Consider the following 22,535-nt stretch of genomic DNA (forward strand, 5'->3'; position numbering starts at 1 on the left):
AGGAGGAACTAGGACAATATGCCATCCCTGGAAGTTGTGAAAGGAGGTAGAGACCAAGAGGGTGAGAAGTGGGTTTTTTGCATGGAGGGTAGTTGGACCTTGAAAAATATTGCCTGATAGTGGTGAGTATGCAGACAGGGAATGGGTTTAATAAGTGATACAATAGTGTTTATACTACTAAGATGGTTCCCATGATGTCTTGGGACTCCATGGAGGTCCAAATAATGATGATGATAATTCAGAAATCTTTACAATTCTAAATTCTGATCTTCTGACCTTTTTTTTTTGTGGAGTTCTGAATATCTCATTAATTTTAATAAAACTCATCCCTGTTTTATTTCAGGTATATTAGAAAGGTTCTACATCATCCCCTCTTGCTTTTGATAATGTTTCAATTTCCTTTCAAAATGAGTTTTCCATTATTGGGAAGGCTCTTATTGAAAGGAAATTGAACAGCCAGCTTATCCTGACATAAATGTATTCCATGGCCTCCTCAGCCTGTAAAAAAAACTTGGTACTCTTCTTTTTTGTTTTAAATAGTACTTCTGTCATTTTCAACTCCTAATAAATTATTCATCCCAAATCCTTACCAACTTGAGAATATTTTTTCTCACATTTGGTGTGGTGCTCCCTCCCTCTCCTGCAAGAATATTTTTAATTGTATATAGAAGAGGACAAACTACTTCATAGACAACTCCCCCCCCCCCCCCATCTTCTCTCACAATCTCTCTCCAGTCCAGTCGCTTGCTGATTGTCTTTCATAGGCGCTTTTATGGATATTTATCCACAGAACTGGACACTATCATTCCTCTGTTTTTTCCTGATATCGTTTAAGAAACAGATATTTCACTGGACAACATCAATATACACTCTAACTCCAAAGAGATTGAAACAACCCTCTTTTCATCTTCTTTCTATATTCCATCTGTTTCTTTTCTTTGGAACAGCCTTCCTATTACTATTTATCCCAAGGAATATTACCCTTGACTTTCTATATACTAACATTCTATTGACAATTTTCCTCTAAATTAATCTGTTATTTGTCGTAACTCCAATATTGTGATATCTTATATTTCAGTCTTTTAAGACACCTCTTACTGTATCAATCCATCTATATCTTGGTCTTCTAATAGGTCGTTTTTCCTGCTATCCTGACAAAAGACCTATTTTTGTTGCCTTTCCTCTCTTATTGTGTTTAAATAACCATACTGCCAAGTCTGCCTTCATTTAATGACTACATTTTATACTATACCATAACTTGTGGCATGTTTGCTTCCTGGCAGTGAGGAATGTGATAGGTTAGAGACCATTAATTTTCGGATTAAGCATGCGATACAGAGAAAAAGGGCATTGTGGAGGCAGCATAAGAGAAGTGGAAGTAACTAATTTCATGAGATCTACAAAGACCAGGCAAGGAGGGTGACTTGGTTGGTGAGAGTAGCTAAAGAGAAGTATGAACAGCAGTTAGCTAATGAAGCCAAAAAGAATCCTAGGGAGTTCTTTCGATATGTAGCCAGCAAAAGAAAGAATGATTATGGAAGGATGACATTGATTGGAGAAAATGGTATAAAGACAGCTGTTGCAGAATGTGTGGTGGAGATACTAAATGAGCAGTTCATAAAAATCTTTCAATCTTGTGAATGTGACTTCATGGAGAGATTGAGAGCAGTTGATGATGGGGAGAAGAGACTTACTGTAAGTGAGCAAGAGGTGTTTGGGGAGTTGAGTAAACTAGATGTAAATAAGCTGTGTGACTTGATAATATATCACTGCATATTCTGAAGGAATGTGCCAGGGAGTTGACACCTGCCTTGACATATTTTTTTAATACTAGTCTTGCACTTGGTCAAGTTCCTAAGGAGTGGAAGGAGGGCAAGATTGTGCCACTTCATAAAGGAGGTGATCGAACTCAAGCATCAAACTATAGGCTTATCTGTGTGTCAGGTGTTGTGGTTAAGTTGTTGAAGAAGCTTGTGAGAACTAGGATCCAGAGTTGGGTTGACAGCAATGGTATTATCTTTGATGGACAGCATGGATTTGCTAAAGGGAAGTCGTGTTTTAGTAATCTACTTACTTATTACAATAAAGTGACTGCTTCCTTGGACAGAGGAGAAGGATACACAGTAATATACTTGGATTTCACAAAGGCTTTTGATAGAGTACCTCATGATAAGTTGACAGTCAAACTAGAGCAGATGGGGGTTGGATATTGATTAGTACATTCGATTGGAGACTGGCTATCTGATAAGTATGAACAAGTTGTGTATGGGGGTGCGATATCCAGGAAAAGAAAGTCACTAGTGGAGTGCCTCAGGGGTCTGTTTTTGGGCCATTACTGTTTGACTTGTATATTAATGATATTTGCGAAGATTGGGATGGAGATATTCAGTTGTTTGCAGATGATGCAAAGTTGGGACGACCCATGAAGATAGTGACGATGTTGTGGCCTTGCAAGAAGACTTGAATAAATTGAGTGATTGGGCACGGAAATGGGGATGCGAGTTCAATGTTGCAAAATGTAAGGTTTTAATGCATTTTTGAAAATTATGGAGACAACTACCGTGTTTGAATAAAAACATTAGTTTAATATAACTAAAATAAGATTTTAGTTATATGAAATTAAAGTTTTTATTCAAACATGGTAGTTGTCTTCATAATTTTCAAAAATGCATTCGGATCATCATGTAAGCCTTAAAAGAAAGGATGTAAGGTTTTAAAATTTGGAAAACAAAGGTGGGATGCAGAATTTATGCTTGGTGAGAATATATTGTTGGAGGTAGAGGAAATAAGAGATCTGAGGGTGATAGTGGATAAGGATCTCTTATCCATTATCACCCTCACAATTTGCTAAGGGGTTTTGTTATAGGATCAACGTGGAGAAGTTCTACAGGGAATAGTGGGAGATCAGGAGAGAACCAGAGGTCATCCCTGGAAACTGTATAAAGAGGGTGTGAGTAGGGGAGTGAAAGGCAGGTTTTTTCGTGCAGAGCTGTGAATGATTGGAATGCCTTGCCTGAGAGTGTGGTGTCCGCAAGGAGTTTTGAGTGTGTTTAAGACACGGTATGATGAGGTGTGTGATAAAAGGACCTCCCTGATGAGTCTTTGATTCTTAGGTCTTGGGGTAATAATCATCCTATTGAAGTTGAACACAGTATCATTTGGAATGAGGATACTCTGTTCACCTTCTCCATAGAAGAAGTTTTAAATATGGACATCTTCTTTTCAAAGAAAGTTTTGAAACCCTGTTACACTGGCCTAATTTAAATCCCAGTTCAGAATTCATATTCAAAATCTACCTGTTCAAATATCATATCATCACACTCTCAAACTGGGAGATAGGCAACAAACTGTTCCAGGCACACTCTCTTATGCTTTCACCACAGCATTTGCAGTGATATGATAATCTCAAGAGTTTTATATAAAAGTAGAAACTAATTTCTGAGGAGAAAGAATATGCAGTATCAGGTTTGAAATAAATTCTTTAGGAAAATAAATATACAAATGAACTTGTATATTTATTGTATATGTATATATAAATGAAAAATATCTTGACATATACTGCAAATTATATGGCTAACTTATCATATGCCAACCAACAGTGAATGCAATGCCAAGTTAGCAGCTACTCTTTATTGATCATTTGGCAGAGATGACCAGTTTGTTATGTTTTGGAAAATGTGAGGTGGATGTTATTTTAAGTATTTTGTGTATATTATTATTATTTATTTATTTATTTATTTTTTAGAGTAAAAAATGGAGACATTGAAAGTATGGGCTCCAGACATCACACATGGCTTCAGATTAGGAAAAGTTATTGATATTGGAGGAGATACTGTTACTGTTCAGTTAAATGATGATCCTAGTCAGGTATCAATTTGAATCCTTAATTTTTTTTTATTTTTTATTAATTTTTTTTTCTTCAGTTGCTATGCAAGTTATTCTTTATTTTCTACAGTATAACTAATAATAATATATACTATATACCATACACTACAAGTATCCCTTGCTTAACACGGGATTTGATTAATGCAGTGAAATTTATTTGGACAATCCCTTTCTATGCTCGGCAAGAGTTTTAATTAACGCACCTTTAAATTTACCGGGCAAAAATGTGCAAGCCTCAAGGAGTGTTTCCTGGCCGAGAGAAAGAAAGTCGTGATCATGATGATGTCATTAGCATTAAGAGTAGACGCATTACAAGTTCAATTGTTCTGCTGTATTTACAAATTACGTTCCGAGTAAATTTTACAGCCCACTAATCACGTCGAAGAATAAAAGCAATCCCACAACCGGGTCATTAAGTGAAAAAAAGAGGAGGAAAGTAATATCCTTAGATACAAATCTTGATATAATTAAAAGATTTAAACATGGTGAAAGTAAAAGTAAGATTGCAAGTGAATTTGGTTTTAATGAGTCTACAGTACAGACCATTTTATCCAAACTGATGAGTATTGCAAGCAAAGTAAAGTTTCATCTACATCTACAAGTTACGTGTGCATTGCATAACTGAAGTGCTATAATGGTTGAAATGGAAGATCTGTTGATTATTTGACTGGAAGACTGCAATCCAAAGACAATTCCAATTAGTGCCTATAATATCATGGCCAAAACTCTAAGCCTTTTTTCAAGACTTAGAGATAAATATAAAGAAGACAATTCAAAATTCGCAGCTAGTAAAGGCTGGCTTGAAAATTTTAAATCTAGGGTTGGACTAAAGAATGTGAAATTAACAGATGAAGCTGCAAGTTCCAATGAAGATGCTGCATTTACATGTCCCGCTGAGCTGCAGAAAATTATTACAATTAATTGTAATAATTTTCTGCAGTAATAATTTCTGGTCTCTATTGGAAAAAAATGCCATCTAGAACTTTTATATAAAAAAAAAAGCAGCATCGCAGCCTGGCTGTAAAGTATCGAAAGATCGCTTAAATGTTATGGGAATGCTAATGGAAATTTTAAATTGAAGCTGCTGCTTGTCTATCGAACTCAGAACCCAAGAGCTTTAAAATGTAACAAGAACTCTTTACCTGTAATTTGGTGGGCAAATAAGAAAGCTTGGGTTACCCAAAGCCTGTTCGAAGATTGGTTTAAGTCTTATTTTTGTTGGGCATTTGAAGCTTATTGCAAGAGAAATAACTTAATAAGAAATAGCTTTCAAAGTTCTTTTGCTTTTAGATAACACACCTTGTCATTCAAATTCTCTTAATGATCTGTGTGAGAATGTGAAAGTTATTCTTTCTACCAAATAGAACACCATTACTACAACCCATGGATATCATTGCAACTTTCAAAGCCTATTTTCTTAAAAAGGCATTCTCAAGGACAGTAGAAACAACAACGGGAGAAAATGCGATTATGCTCCAATAATTTTGGAAAAATTTTAACATTAAACATGCAGTAGAAAACATTCATGACTCGTGGGAACAAGTGTCTTCTAGCTGCATGAGAGCTGTTGGGAAAACTTTTTGCCAGAATGTACTAATGACTTAGGTGGTTTTCAGTGTTGAACAGCATGGTTGAAGAAATCGTTGCAATTAATGAAGACCTTGGTTTTAATGGTGTTGATGCAGAAGATGTTACAGAATTATTGGATTCAAATTCAAAAGATTTCAGTGACAACAATCTTCTTGAAATTGAACAACGTGCATGTGAAGATGAGTTTCCAAAGGAGATAACAATCAAAGAACTGGATGGAATATTTCACAGTTTAAAATCTCTTAAGCAGCAAGTAATGGATATGGATCCAGATGTTAATTGAATAATTGTTTGTCAAGGTCTAGAGCAGATTTTACCTACGATGGAACACTTCACAAATCCTGAAATTTTCACGGAACACCTTGGTTATTTTGTAATGTATTACTAATTAATTATGGCATAATCATAAAGAGTATTAGTACACTTGTGTATACGGTGTGACATGTTGACAAACATAAGATTACAGTGGAACCTCGGTTCCCGAATGACTCTCATCTTGAACAAACCGGTTCCTGAACATATTTTCCAAACAAAAAGCGCACCGGTTCCTGAACAGGCAAACCGGCAACCACGTACTCTGCAGACTGAGATTACTGCAGGAGAGCATCAGTTTATCCGTACCCTCTGCTCAGTGCAGACACCTGCTCGAATTTGCAGTGCCCTTTTCTTGATTTTCTTTGTGTTTTATTGTTTCTTTATAAATTATTATTAAATAAGCTACCATGGGGCCTAAGAAGGATAGTGATAGCATCAAAGCGAAAAGAAAAGTTGTTAGAACCACGATAGAGGTGAAAAAAAAAATCATATCCAAACATGAAAATGACGTTCGTGTCTCGGATCTTGCTATGCAGTTTGGTATGGCGAAATCAACAATCTGTACAATACTCAAAAATAAAGAGGCGATAAATTTTCATTTATATTTTATCTATTTATTGTGTTTGTTCTCTTTGTGTAAGATTTTATGCATTTTCATTATTTTTATATACGATTTTATGGATGAAGTACAGTTATAAAGGTTTTTATAAGCAATCATCTGGGGTTCAGGAATGGATTAATCCATTTTACATTAATTCTTATTGGAAAATGGTTTGAGTTTTCAAACAAATCAGTTTCCGAACATCCTTTAGGAACAAATTATGTTCGACAACCAAGGTTCCACTGTGCATTTAAATCAGTTATCAATCACTGGACTAATGAAATCTTGTAACTTATTGTAGTTTCCTCAGGCCAACATCATTAAATTAATTTGTGCTGATTTTCATTGACATATCCCATTCTGATCACCAAAAATTTATAATATTATTATAAATACTTACGAGTGAATGCAGATTTTTTCTCCTGTGTGCTGGTAGTTTTCCCCTCCTTTTGTACATCCTGCTGGAAATCACTTTGTAGGCTGGAGGTGGATGAATCGCTATCTATTGCATCACAAACACCTTAAATAAGAGATTTCTTAACCAAAATTAAACAAAGTCCATTCATATTAAAATTTAAATCTGTAGACCTATTACTTTTAAAAAATCATGGCACTACAGTTTCGAAACAAGCACTTTCACCCTACAATACGAACTTGCGAAGAAAGTATTCAGTATTACTAGATTTGAGAACCGGATACAGACTACCTTGATCTTCAATTTCAGTGGAAAAATTTTCTTTATACTTCCTTGCTGATTGGTCACTAACATTTGCGACACAGATGTCATTTCGTTCAATTTTGGGAACAGAGCATATGCCACCCATTGTTGTAATCGGCTTGTATGGGCAATTTTTATCGCTGGTCATAAACCCTTTCCCGAATTACTTCCATGTTTAAAAATACATGGCTTGGTCACTGACATCACAGAACACTTATTCACTTTCCGCGGAACACAATTTGGGAAACCCTGGTCTAGAGAGTCATTTTGCTTGTTGTCATAGAATTTAAGCTGATAAAAAAAAAATAAACCTGTTTAAATGACTCTTGATAACTTTTTTTTGATAAAAAAATTGTAACTAATGTAGGTACAAGCATTTATTAAACATTTACTTTGTATTCATGGATTAATTGTAATTTTATCATTGATTATTATATTTGATTAACGCAACTTTGATATACGCATTAATCACGTTAATCAAGGGATACCTGTATGATATTGACAAAATTAGTATAATATTGAATAGCTATTGCTCACTTTGTTACAGCCTTCTAGATATGTATCTTTATTTAGAAAGCGGCTTTGAATAGGAATTCAGAATTGAAGTGAGGTCCAGTTAGCATGTTGAAAAGTAATTTCTAAGAATACTATAGCCAGTTGGCTTGTTGTTGGGGGAGCAACATACTTACAGATGGATTGAGAGTAGTGAGAGAAAAAAGTAAGCAGGAACAAAAGTAACAGTTTAAGTTATGAAAAGGCGAATGGAAATTGGAGAAATTTGCATGGAGTAAATTGGACTGAAACTACATTAAATGAAATCTGTAGACAGCAAACTGAAGAATGAATTTATGTGCAAGATATTTGCGAGAAAAAGTGATAGGATATCAGAGGTATCCATTATAAGGTATATAATGGATACCTTATGTCAGGGGTTCCCAACCTGTTTGTTTCTTAGAGCACATTCTAAAATACCAATAGGGCAACGGGCACCATCTATTTTTTTCAAGCAAATTTTTTGAATTTGTTTGTTAAATGAATACATATAAAGTTTACATTATAATCAAATGTTTTATTACTTAAAAGTTTACGTTATATAAAAATTTAAATATATATATGTAAGTTAGTTCATAATTAGGAGAATATGATGATATTCCAGTTCTTAAACTGGAATGAACAACTTCGAATGCACGTTTACTTTACATTGTATGCATTTAATACTCGTCGTGTGTCATTAACGCATGCGTCATATAGCATGTCATGAATTGTTGCGTGATTATTTCAAACTATACGGCACACGGTTGAACAGCGGCAGGCACACACAAATTGGTCGATGGGCGCCATGGTGCCTGCGGGCATAGGGTTGGGAACCCCTGCCTTATATCATTCATAGTATGATCTACTGATATCAGAACACTAAGGGGAGTTCAGTATTTTTTTACTGTTTGCTAAAATATACAAATAAGCTTAGTTATTTAATAAAATTTACATTTTTCACTATCTATTATTAAGATAGGAATGAAAGGGGCAGGAAATGCTTGTCACAGGCAACTTAAGAGGCAAAATCTGATGTGGAACAGGATTTACTAGTATTGTTGGGAGTAGTGAGAGCAAAAAACATGAACCTAGAACTTGATAGATATTGGGGAACTGAGTAGACAAACAATGATTGCAAACATTATGCAATGTTTGCAAACATTATGATGTCTAGAATGTTTAGGAAGAATAGGTTGAATTTGTGAATGCTTGGTAAAGATTTGAGTGTAGAAGGGGGACCATTTTAAGCCCTTCTAAGTCGTACCTGTCCCGAGGAAAAGGTGACTAGCCCTATACCTCCCGGTGTATTTCATGGCTGTAGCTGTGAGTGTGTGTTCACGGGGCCAGTTTGCCTGCTTGCAGGAAGAAAAACTCCACATAAACTTGAGAGAAAAACCCCTGCTGGCCATGCCCAAGACCGGCTAACTTGGCTATTTCTGAGAAAGATCCTTAAGCTCCTCATGTCGATAACCGGAATCGAACCCAGGACACTTCTTTCCCAGGCATATGGTTGCAAAGTGCATAGCCACTAGTCTAACCGCACATACTAAAAGGAGAAGGGACCATTTATGGCATATTATGACCACCCACAATGCAGTATGACGAACTCTATAAGACTTTTGAACATTGCAGGAGGTATGCTATATCCCATTTTTAGAAATGCTTCCCATAGATTGTGAGGATTCTTTTAAATCTGGTAAATTCAGCTACTATGGTAACACTTGGAAGTGTTGCTTTATACTGCTTGAATATACCTGTACCATTTGAAAAACAGTCACCACGGAGTGTACCTGATTACCCACGATGGATGGATACCTTATATCATTCATAGTATGATCTACTGATATCAGAACTAAGGGAGTTCAGTATTTTTTTACGTTTGCCAAAATATACAAATAAGCTTAGTTATTTAATGAAATTTACATTTTTCACTATTATTGAGATATTTGCTATATAAAACTTTTTTACAGATCTACTATATAAAAATTTTTAATAAAATTTTTCATGCACATTTTGCTTATTTTTTACATACTTGTACAAGAAATTTGTGTATCACCGTCATCAAATTCCTGACATATACCATCGGGAGGAAGGTGCACTGGATCTTATGACATTACTACATGAAAAGTTGCATCATTAGTGCTTTCCTATAAACAATTTTCCTCGAGATTAGCCTGTTATCTATCAACATTCCAGAAGTATTAGATCTTTTATTTCCATCTTCTAAGGCACTGTTTGCTATATCAGTCCACCTACATCTTGGTCTTCCTCTGCATTTCCCAACCTAGCAAAGAACACTTGTTTTGCTAATCTTTCCTCTCCCATTCTGTTTAAGTGGCCATATTACCTGAGATTAGCTCTCCTAACACATTTTTGATTGCTAACAGTGTCAGGTTCTTTCCTAATTCATAATATGATACTTCCATTGGTCCCTTAATCTTTCCTCAGGACTCTCGTATCTGTGGTCTCCAGTCTTTGATCAAGAGTTTTGGATCCATAAGTTAAAATTGGTTTGAACACTGTCTTATATACAGCTAGTTTAGTGTTTTGACTAATCTCTCTCTCTCTTATTACATATAAATTTATTCAGTCAATTTCCTACCATAACAGCTTTGCTAATTCTGCTGTCTACTTCCAAGTTTAATTTGCTATCTTCACTAAAAATTGTGCCTAAATAATCGAAATATTTTACTTCTTCTATAGGTTCTCCATGTAGAACCTATAGAAGGATGGAGTTGATGTTTTCATTGTTTCTGCCTATTTTCTTTGTCTTTGTCTTTTTCATGCTGATTTTCATACCAAATTTATCATCATCATCAAATTACTGCAATGTACTCTCAAGGGGTGTACAGGATATGATAGTAACACATGAAAAAAATTGCATCATTACTAACTTCCTATCTACAATTTTCCAGTCTGTGACTTGTCATGACTCCAACATTATCAGATTTTATATTTCTATCGTCTAAGGCACTTTGTACCGTATCGATCCACCTATATCTTGGTCTTCCTTTGGGTCGTTTTCCTACCAACCTGGCAGAGAACACGTTTTGCTAATCTTTCCTCGCCCATTCTATTTAAGTGACTATACCACCTGAGATTGGCTCTGCTAACACATTCCTGGATGCTGACAATGTCAAGTTCTTTCCTAATATCCTCATTTTTAATATGATATTGCCATTGATGCCATCTGTTCACGCCCATAATCTTTCTCAGGACTCTCATATCTGCAGTCTCTAGTCTTTGGTCAAGTGTTTTACTTCTGACCCAGCTCTCAGATCCATAAGTTAAAACTGGTTTGAACACTGTCTTGTATACAGCTAATTTAGTGTTCCGACTAATTTCTCTCTTATTCCATATGAATTTATTCAATTGACTTCCCACCATACCAGCTTTGCTGATTCTGTTGTCTATTTCTATATTTATTTTACCATCTTCAGTAAAAATCATGCCTAAGTAGCTGAAATGTTTTACTTGTTCCACAGGTTCTCCATTCACAACACAGTTGACAATTTCAGTGATTCTGCCTATTTTCATTGTCTTTGTCTTTTTATTGCTGACCTTCATACCATATCTATAACAACAGTTATTCAATTTCGTCAGAGAATCTTGCAGACTTGTAACGGATTTATTTAGAAGAATAACATCATCCACATAAAGCAAAGAGCTGACATTAACATCTCCAAATTTGATATCATGTTTAATACCACTTTCATTCATAATGTGATCCATATAGATAATGAATAACAGAGGGGATAATGTACATCCTTGTCTCACACCAGATTTAACATTAAACCATCTTCCTGTCAACTCTAACTGCTGACTTACAACTCAAATAAAGACTAAGTGTTGCTTGATATAATGCCCCATTGACACCATATAACTGTAGCTCATTTCCATTTCCACTATTTTACATTACATCTTAATGTAAAATAGTGGAAATGAGGTAATGAGTTGGGAAAGGAAAATAACTACACTAAAAGTACAAACCACAGATTTAATTTTACAATATTCATAACACAGAAATAAGTATAGCTTCACTTCATGTTAAATATTGATAATGATGATCAAGTATTTAACAAACTTTTGATTTTTTATTATTAATAATATTTATTTGTGTTATCTGAAAAGTCTGTAATAATTGGTATACAGATCACTAGCCGATTGAAACATTGTTGGTGAGATCGTTGAGCTTGCTTTGATGCACTTAGTCAGTGGAAGGTTCGTTATCACAAAGGTCATTTCTTAGTAATGCGATTGTTCTGGAAAGGAGGATGGGTGACAGAAGTGATGCATGAACTGTGTGTAATGATTGGTACAAGAGTGGTTTGGGGAAGGGACTCATAGCCATGCCCTCACCAATCATCTTTCGCTAATGTGAGCTAGTTTTGAAGTGTCTCCATCAGTGGTGATTCAAACTTAACATTTATCGTTCCATAACTAACATTTTGTATTTTGTTTACTATACTTTTCTGTCATTACAGATTATTTTTCGTGTACCCCTGAACGGCCTAGCATGTACCCCCCGGGGATATGTGCGTATCACCAGTTGGGAACCGATGTTCTAGGTGAAGGAGAGGATCTTTGGTTGAATGGATAAGCTAATTTTTAGTGAGAGTTGAAAGATGTTTGAATATTCTCTTTTGAGAACACATGAAATTTTTTATTGAATTGTCCTGTATATAAAGGATGTTGATGGAATTTTTTTTTTGTGTGTGTGCACATGCAATTTTGTGGAAGAGAGGTTTGTTTATTTTGTAGAGGAGGGAAAGCATAGACTAAAAATCTTCTGAATGTGACTTTCATTGGAGAGACCAGTATCTGAACAATGGTTCTAGCTTTGTTTTAAGTTTCAGTAATACCATACTGAGGATGGATTTCTTGCAAAAAAGGTATCCAGATGATTAGAAAGTTAAGTATGTACAATTATCTCTTGCAAATAATTATTGATAAAATGGATCCTAAGATGTTGACTGTTATGATGTGCCAAAAAAGTTTCTGACATATCTAACCCATGTGGTCTAACGGAGAACATAAACCTTTCTTTGAAAAATCCGCAAAGGCAGAAGCCACAAGATCAGGTGAATGAGGCAGCCATGAAGTAGGAAATGCACAGCTGATCACTCTGGCTTCTGTGGGCATTCTGAAATGTTCACGAAGAACCTCCTGCATGGAGGTTCATCGTGAACATGGATTCACTCATGAAAATGACTGAATCCATGAAGTAGCTGTTGCAGAAAATTGTTCATCATTTTATGTCTCCAGGATCCCACTGGCAAATGTCCTCAAAGAGGAATGTTCCGGTGATAAACGAAACCTGCTTCAGACAGTAACTTAGAGTGAATGCAAAAGAATTTATTGGATTCTGCATTTCTGCCCATTCAAGATAACTCTGACGTAGCAGTTGTGACTGCAGGACTTTGTGGATATGCACAGCTCTGTTCAGGTGAAAGTGAGCCTCATCTTCCCAGAACAACATCCATGGCCACTCAGTGTCTAACTCCACTCAAGCAAGGAATGTTAAAGTGAATTGCAATCAACTTTCAAGGTCCTGTGAGTGCAACTCCTGCATCAGGGTTATCTGAATGGGTACAAATGCAGAATTTTCTGTAAAATTTTCCCAGACAGTTTGTCTAAGGTACCTCCATGTGTCTTGATACAGCATGTGCACTGCAGGAACCAACGTTGTTATTCATGACCTTCTCCACAATGGCAGTAGCAATGTCATTTGCCTGTCATTCTGCCAGGTCTAACTCCCAACAATCCCATTTCTTCAAAATGACTAATCATTTGTTGCACAGCACATGGAGATAATAGACCTCATTGACATTAATTCGGGCGACAAAATTTGTGGAGTGCAGCAACAGCATTGCGATTGTTTAGGTAGTACAGCTTCACAAGCAGAGCACGTTGGGGCAAGATTAGTGCCATCATTGTGGACAGTATTAATAATCAGAATGAAGGGAAAAATCTCATGTCGATCTTTTTAAATCCTCCTGGCACCTGCCGAATTGCATGATATTCATGTTCCATACGTTTGTTGTTTACAAAACCCCTGATGGTGAATTTTGGAACTCTTTTTTTTGTTTCCCCCTCAGATATTGCTTCAGCATTTGGATCACTCTCCACAAGGCTTTAAACAGAGATACTTTAATTTTGATCACTCTGTATATGCCTTGTTTCATTTTTAACATAATTATCAACATGGTGGCAGTTCTTTCAGTGACTTTTTGAACTGTTGAAAGTGTTTTTCTAAATTTCAAACTTTTATCCATTATCCCTACTAGCCCTCACCTCCTCTACTTAGTGGCCATTCCACCAGCGCATTATACTTCATTCTAGTTCCTCTAGCTAGAATGCAAAACATTGCATATAGCAATGTAAATTATGATTATATCAGATGAAAGGAGCTGCTAAGATAATATATATAAAGGGGGTATTATGGAAGAGGGTACATCAAAAGAGAACAATCATCCCCCAAAGCTTTGTAATGATATTCTGAACAAGAAAATAATGAGCAAATTATTGGCAAAAAGATGGTACCAGAGTGAGTGAAATCCATTGTGTGTGTGTGTGTGTGTGTGTGTGTGTGTGTGTGTGTGTGTGTGTGTGTCAACAATGAGATGATTCAAGTATTCTATGTAGAAACCTTCCGAGATTGAGTCTAATGATACACATGGCAGCTTCAAAATAGTGATGTATTGAAATGAGCCATAGACTCAGGTTGATCATGAGTGGTTTTAAGTTCAAATATGAGTGTGGTCTCTAAAGTTCTTGGCCTAACAGTGAAAAAGCAAATTTATAATTTCAAAATTATTTTTATTTTTCAAAATAATCTCTCTTAAGACTAATACATTTATTCCAGCGCTGCTTCACCTCCATTATCCTGTTCCCATAGTGGTTCTCAGTAAGATCTGCAAAATACCTCTACAGCTGCAATCACCTCTTGATTCGAAGAAAAACGCTGACAAGCGAGGAAGAGATTTAGTTTTGCGAAGAGATAGAAGTCAGAGGGAGCCAAATCTAGGGAATAGGGTGGATGTTCCAACAATTCATAGTGTAGATCCCTTAATTTTCCCATTGCCAAAAACACCTTTGTGGGCAGGTGCATTGTTCTCATGAAAGATGATTTTTTTCTTCTGCAAACAGAGTCTTTTCTCACGATTTTTTCATCTAGTCTGGTTAAAAGATCGGAATAATATTCCCTAGTTATTGTTTTACCCTTTTCAAGATATTTAATAAACAAAATGCCTTGAGCATCCCAAAACACCGATGCCAGGACCTTTCCTGCTGATGGAACCGACTTTGTCTTCTTTGGTGCTGAACAATCGGCTTCTGTCCACTGTTTTGATTGCTGTTTGGATTCTGGTGTGTAATGGTGAATCGAAGTGTCATCCATGATAATAAATCGACACACAAAATCAGTTTTATTCTTGTTAAAATGCTCCAAGCACATTTCAGAGATTTTCATGCAAGTGCATTTTTGATCTGCTGTGAGCAAGCATGGCACCCATCTTGTGCAAAGCTTTTTCATTTGCTATTCTTCATGCAAAATATATCCTCCACATTCTTTTGAAATGCCTATAGTCTCAGCAATTTCATGAACTTTGACTCACCGGTCATCCAATGCCATATCGTGCACTTGATCAATGATTCCAGTGTTGTTACACTTTTTGGATGCCCTTCATGTGGATCAGCTTCAAGGCTGGTACGGCCACATTTAAACTTGGCAGCCCATATTGGGCACTCTTCTCCTTTGTCGAAAACGAAGGAGAAGAGTGCCCATAAACTTTTATGAACTTCGAATGAATATCTTTTGCCTTTAAACCTTCTTTTACGAAGAATTTTATAACTGCACGATACTCACTTTTTTAATTTCAAGGGATATGGACAACACTTTTGCTTCACAGCTGTATAAAACAAACTACTTGATAGAATGATTTCACATGGATGCTTATGACAGATGTACCAACTTAGAAAAAAAAATCTTGCCGATAGTGTTGCCATTTATGGTCAAGGCTAAGAACTTTTCAGACCACCCTTGTAGCATAATGATACTCACCTGTTTCTCCAGTAAAAATAATTAAACTGGTGTGGTGTATATTCTCATACCAGTCTGAATAAAAATGAATTGCAATAGAAGTTCTGTATAACATTATTTACAGTAGTCCGAAAAAAAAATGTCATTATAGCAGATGCAATTTTTGTTCTCCAATAGTGGGAAGGAATATTAAATGAATATTTTGTGAAGAATGACTATATACATAAAAAGTTTGAACATGATAAACAAGTGAAATATTAAAATAGAATGAATGAATGGTTAAAAAAATAAAAATTCTGCAATTTAGTGAATGCAACGGATTTCAAGTATAGCAAGGATTAGTTCAGAGCAATCTATGTCACCAATTCATGTTACATTTTGTGCCAGCCAACTGATCTTGGTAAATAAATTTGTTTAAGTATTCCATCGCTTCTCTATATGGATCACTGCAGAAGCACATTAACTTATTTTCTTCTGAAATTCATTTCAAAAGAAATTAGATTTAATTACTGTACCACATGTCCCATTCTCAGGGCTTGACATATATGTTTGCCCAATCGCCTATGGCAAGTAGCTGCTAGACAAAATAAAATGTTTTTTATTATTATTATTATTATGTGACACCTCCAGGGAGTCCAAAGACTCATCAAGAGAGGGTACCTATTCTACAACTCTGTCTCCACCACGCAATCTACCAACTACAATGAACGGCAACTACCTTCATCATCTACACCAATGCCATCTACCATCCACCACCACTAGTATTTTCACAGACAATCACAAACATCCATGCCTATGTTGGGTTTGAACCCGCAGCCTTTTGGTTGGAGAACAGATATGCTAACCACTCGGCCAACCAGGCCCACTTTAATAATTTAATTAAAAATAAATTTCTTAACAAAATCTTTTTTAACTTTAAGAAAATGCAGAAAAAACTGCATATTATAAAGGGAGAAACAAAAATTAAGGAAATAAATTATATTTCCCAAAAATCAATTTTGTTTTTACTGTTTTTATTTATTAGTTTGTCTTTTTGGAATGGTTTTCACACAGAGGATATATATTCTTCTAACACTGATACAGCACCACTAAACTTCTATTGACTTATTGGGACATATCCTTACAAAGAAAGTTTTTTTTCATGCCAAGTAGGGTTTTGCATAATTTATCAAGTCTTGCTCATTCCTAAATGACTGCTCATTATATATCTGGTACAAGTCTTGTCATTGCGGGCAGTAATTGTTGATTTATTTAAAAAGAATTACTTTTGACATTTTCAAGGGTATGGACACAAAATTGAATTGCTTGCAGAACTAGGTGAAAATCAATATTTCCATGTTACTGTCATTATGAATTTACTAATGTTGCTTAGACTTAAAGTTTTTGTTTATATACTGATGAGTCTCTACTTCTTGAAGGTCTCTCATAGTAATAATAATATTAATAAGCATGATCTATTTGCACATTGATTTGAACCTTCTAATTTCATGTAGTCAAAATTAAAAAAAGTCTTAAATTAAAGCTCCAGCTCACATAGATTTGTTCCATAGATCCAAAAAAAATTAAATCATTAGGTCAGATTCCAGCTACAGACTTACCTTCTGTCAATCTTCCCTTTCCAACAGTTTTGTGAGTTGCCCATCACAAAACTGACTTAAACTGATAAAATTTATCTTTCCTTCTATCTCTCAAACTTTTATCTCATTGTTCCGCTTTCTTTCAATCCAGTTACTTCCCCAGAATTTGATTTTTTTACATTTATTTATTTATTAATAAATCTTTTGTTCAGGATATAATTATTATTTAAAGATTATAAATCTAGAGTGTGTTTTATTATTTAGTTTTGTAGGCTTTATCTCTGACTTATTTCTCAAATTTGAAAAGAATGGTTAATATAAGTTATTTACACATTAATTTGAATTTGAATTTCACTTGATTGGGAAGTCACAAAGGTCTTAAAGCTCTAATTACATAGATTTATTTAAAAATTAGTGCATAAAGCAGGGGCGAATGCTGGTCTTGAAATTCACGCTTGCTCTTGTTATCATTCAGGGAGTGAGAGTTGTGATTGAAGTCTGATTAGCGGAATAATGAATTACTGACCATTTAAAACTATATATTTAGAAATTTATATATATTTAATCATACAAATACAACATTTATTTTAGAAATGCTATTCTATCTTTTTCAATTTAGCTACTTGAATACAAATTCTACTCTACGGCTCTTCTTTATGAACTGGTCAATAACATCGTCATAAAAAGTTGGTTGTAACTTAAATTTCCCAAGCAACATGCACACTTGTAAAGGCTGGCTGAAGTTCACTGGCTAGAGCTACGTTGACTGTCTATGGCCTGTGTTTAAGCAACAGAGTGAGATGGCGTGAAATGGTTATGCGCGTCATGAAATCACAGTGCTGCTATGAGGACCTGGAAGCTCCTACAACCGAGCAAGCCAAGGTAGCTTTGACTAGAAGAGCAAGCATCGGCCTTCGATACACAACGCAAAGCTCAATAATTGCCACGCAAGCTTTCTGTCTACAAAAATAAAAGCCTAAATGGAATGCTTATAAATGCATGCATTTATTAACAAATAAATATTACTTCTTTCTCAATTAATGAACTTGCGCAGCAAGCATGGAGAATTCGCCACTGGCATAAAGTAAGTTATAATTCCTTATTTTTCAAAATGAATAATCCTAGAAGAAGCACCATCTCCTAAATTTTCCTAGAGGAAAACGAGAGTAGTGCACTTTCTTTGAATGATGAAAATGGAACTAATTCAGACCTTATGATGTTAACAGTAGTGAGAGAGAAAAAGCAGAGCTCAGTATGTTTGTTTTGAGATGTATTGAACATATGCAATTCATTTGTTGCACAGTGGTTATTTCCAGAAATGTTTGAAAACTGCTTAGACCTAGATGTTGGGATAAGAAAAAATAGAGGTTAGAGGGTCCTACTGCTTTGGTTAGATTTGACCAAATCTAACCAAAAAAAAATTAAAATTAAGATTTAAAAGGAAAGAATTTACAGTTGCTATTAGCAAATGTCAGAAGTTGACTTTGGTTAAAGCAAGCATATGTTTACCTCACCCAATTTTTTTTCTCATTTGGCCAGTTTGTGTTTGTGTGTGTGTGGGGGGGGGGAGTACCGTTTATGAGTGTAGCATAGAGGCAGCCTGTCTCAGGGCGGCTTAATAAGGACGTTCGTTCAGCCATATTGCAGTAGGTGCCGTTGCTACGCTAACAGGGATTATTAGCGTAGCAACTGCAGAAAGAAGTTTTCTAAGCTTAAACTGATTAAAAATTATTTGCAAACAGCAATGACCCAAGAAAGGTTAGTTGGTCTAGCAACTATTTTGATAGAGGTGGACATAGCTTATAATTTAAATTTAGCAGAGCTTATAAACAATTTTATTGTGCAATATCCCCATAGAGCAAACATTTAATTATTATTATTATTATTATGTAATCGTTTTGCATTAATGTTTCTCTTGTAATAAAAGCAATATGGCAATTGGAGATTTACTTATTTTTGTCTTATCATCCATGAGGGGTAATATTTAATTGTTTGCCTCAGGGTGTGATCTAATCTGGCGACAGCTCGGTGTGTGTGTGTGTGTGTGTGTGTGTGTGTGTGTGTGTGTGTGTGTGTGTGTGTGTGTGTGTGTGTGTGTGTGTGTGTGTGTGTGTAAAATCATATGTTACATCAAGCTACCAAACTGACTTTTGACTTCTCAGTTTCAGCAGGTTTATCATGTGGTACTCCATCAAATGCTTTAACAAATATGGAAAAATCATTGTACAAGCATCTCATCTGCTCATTACACTAGTCTCCTTATTATAAAATGTAACCAAGTTACTAAAGCTAAACCTCCCAGTAAATAATCCATCTCTCTCTCTCACCCCCCACCCCAAAGATTCTATTCTCATCAATCCAAGTTTATATTCTGTCTCTAACCAACTTCTCTAACATCTTCACCATTAACCTGATATGTATACATGCTAGACCATGGTTTAACACTACTACTGACTTGGATTTTCCATTATACAGTGGTACTATTTTTCCTTGTTGCCAGACTTCTACTGAATAGGCAAGGTCACAACATCCCACTAAATATCTCAAATTCATGCTTATCTCAACCTCACACCACAGTTAAACTAAATTGGAGGAAAATTGTTATAGGAAATTAATAATAATATACACTTAATTATGTAGTACTGTCACAGTATCCTGTAGGGTACATCAGGAAATTGACAATGATGATGATTTTCCTCAGTAAATGGCTTAATTCTAAGGTATTTGTTTGGTTCAATCTGTGTATGGGAAGCCTTATTTATATTCATTATGATATAGTGAGTAAAATAACACAAGATGCTAATAAGAAAATAAATAATATATTTATTTGCTTAGTACTTGATATTTTGCTGGCTTTATACCAGTGAAACTCTTTCCTTTATCACATCCAGGAGTATATGAAGAGCCCTGTACTTGTCACCCAGCTCACTATGGACAAACAGTTGGATCTGCTGACGTCTTCCTCAAAGAACATAAGAAATGTATTTGACACCATCTTACAGCAAGTCAGAACCTAGCAGACCATGCTTTAGACTTACCTCCACACAGAATTAGATGGAAGAAAACAGAATTGTTACACAGAAGCCATTACAAATCAGAGAGACTGTTTTTAGAATCAGCTGCAACTTTTAAATATTCCCCAAACATCAACAAATATGGTTGTATAAATTTTCCAAAAATCTGGCAGACTGTATATGGTCATCTTGGGTCATCTTAACAATAGATTATTATTGTTATTATTATATAGTATTTCCATGGAGTCTAAAGTCATCTTGGGAGACCCAAATAACTTTTATACACACAAATCCTATCATACTTCTCCTTAAGTTATTCACTGTCAGGATACTCAGACCAATTCTGGCAATCCATTCCACTCATTCAATACCCTCCATGCAAAAAATCTAGTCCACACATCTTTACCACATTCTTACACAACTTCAATGGATGACCATTAGTTCTATATTTGTTATATATTGAAAAATTTATTTTCCATCAATTTTATAAAACGCCTTTGATATCTTAAGTTTCTATTATGTTCCCTCTTTTCCACCTATCAACTAACTTTCTAACCCACACACTCAACCTATCCATAGGGAACATTCCACAGATCTGTCACCAGCTTACTCACTAATTGCTGAATCCTCTCTACCACTTCCTGATCACGAAATAAATAAATATATATATTTATATATATATTATAAAATATATATATTATGAAAAATAAATATATTATGAAGGAATTTGAAACTGTTAGCATTCTAAACTATGTGAATAGAACCAGTTGGAGGGTATACTTAGTAAACAGAATGGAGAGGAAGGGATAAGCAGAATAGGTGTTTGTAGCCACGATGGCTCGGAAAAGACCTGGTGAAAGACAAAGATCTTGGTGGATTGATATAGTAAGAAATGTCTTAGAAAATAGAAATAAGAGAAATATATGATCCAAGAATATTGGAGTCTTGACAAATAATAGATTTATTTGGATGAAAATTGTTCATAGAAAGTTAGTAATGAGGGAATTTTTTCATGTAGTACTATTATAATATCAGTATCCAGCCCCAGCAGAGAACACACCACGCGCTTGGTACACGCACGCTCACACACACATGAATTTGATGATAGCTAGCGATATATATGGCTAATAAAGGCCAGTAATTACGAAAGGCTTAGGAAACAGCTTTAGAGCTATAGCTTGGAAAGAGGAATTAAGTAGGAAGTAGTTAAATGCTCCTTGGGCACTGACCAAGAGATATTTAACAGCATCAGTGTGTGAATGTATTTCGAAGGCTGAATAAGGTAGATGTCAAATGGATTATCTGGAAGTAGGCATTGTGGAGGCAGCACAAGGTGAATGACACTAATAATCAGTTGTGCAAAGGGTATAGAGAACAGGCCAGGAAGGTGACTCAGCTGGTATGGACAGCAGAAGTGCAGTATGAACAGAAATCAGCTAATCAGGTCCAGAAAAATACTAGAGAATGTTTTCAGTGTGTTGCAAATAGAAGGAAGCATGATTATGGCAATGCAATGTTAATCGATTGGAAGTAGTAGATTGGTAACTGCTGCACATAGTCAAGATGCTCGGTGAACAGTTCATTAGGGTGCTTTTTTCCCTCATTAGTGGTAAATCATAAGAAGCTATCTTCTTCTTTCTTCCATCATCTGTGTGGATGATGATGAGGCCGAATGAACTCTTTCCACTTCTGTCTGTCTCGGGGAGTCCGAACAATTCTGTCCGGTTTGGTGTCGTTTGTTGTGATTTGGTTTTCAGGTCCTCTTTTATTTTGTCTATCCATCTAATTCTAGGCCGTCCTTTGGATCTTTTACCTTCCATCGTTGTATTTAGATGGTAGTCTTTCTGTTCCCATTCTGGTCACATGGCCAAACCATCGCAGTCTTCTTTCTTGGATTTTGTCTATTATTGTTATTTCTTGTTTTAGTCGTTTCCTTATGTCTTCGTTTCTTAGTCGATCCAGCAGAGATACTCCAAGTAATCTTCTTAGCCAACCCATTTCAGTAACTAATAATAATAAGCTATAGTGTAAAGGAAATGGGAGAAGAGGAAGTAGTATATGAAGAATTAAGCAAACTTGATGTCATTAAGGCAATAGGACTTTATGACATATCACCACATGTCTTAAGGGAATTAGCATCATCATCCTTGGCTTGCCTGTTTAAAAAGAATCGTTCCACACATAAGTCCCAAAGGGATGGAACGAAGGTGAACAAAGGTGGTGATAAGGCTGAAGCCACAAATTATAGGTCAATCTCTAT

The 22,535-nt window shown here is 35.5% G+C and overlaps 1 protein-coding gene across 1 annotated transcript in view; it reads left to right on the forward strand.

Annotated features, from left to right (window-relative positions):
* The first annotated feature begins 3,733 nt into the window (after positions 1-3,733).
* jar (Myosin heavy chain 95F jaguar) overlaps positions 3,734-22,535 on the forward strand; it is a 517,008-nt gene continuing 498,206 nt past the window's right edge. The window contains exon 1 of the mRNA XM_090395608.1: positions 3,734-3,867. Coding sequence (XP_090251734.1) covers positions 3,754-3,867 — 114 coding nt within the window. The 5' untranslated portion in view covers positions 3,734-3,753. The remainder of the gene's footprint in view (positions 3,868-22,535) is intronic.

The sequence above is a fragment of the Typopeltis vanoorti genome, chromosome 7 (assembly GCF_054136105.1).
Source record: "Typopeltis vanoorti isolate ZY-2024b chromosome 7, IOZ_Tvanoo_1.0, whole genome shotgun sequence".
Taxonomy (NCBI): domain Eukaryota; kingdom Metazoa; phylum Arthropoda; class Arachnida; order Uropygi; family Thelyphonidae; genus Typopeltis; species Typopeltis vanoorti.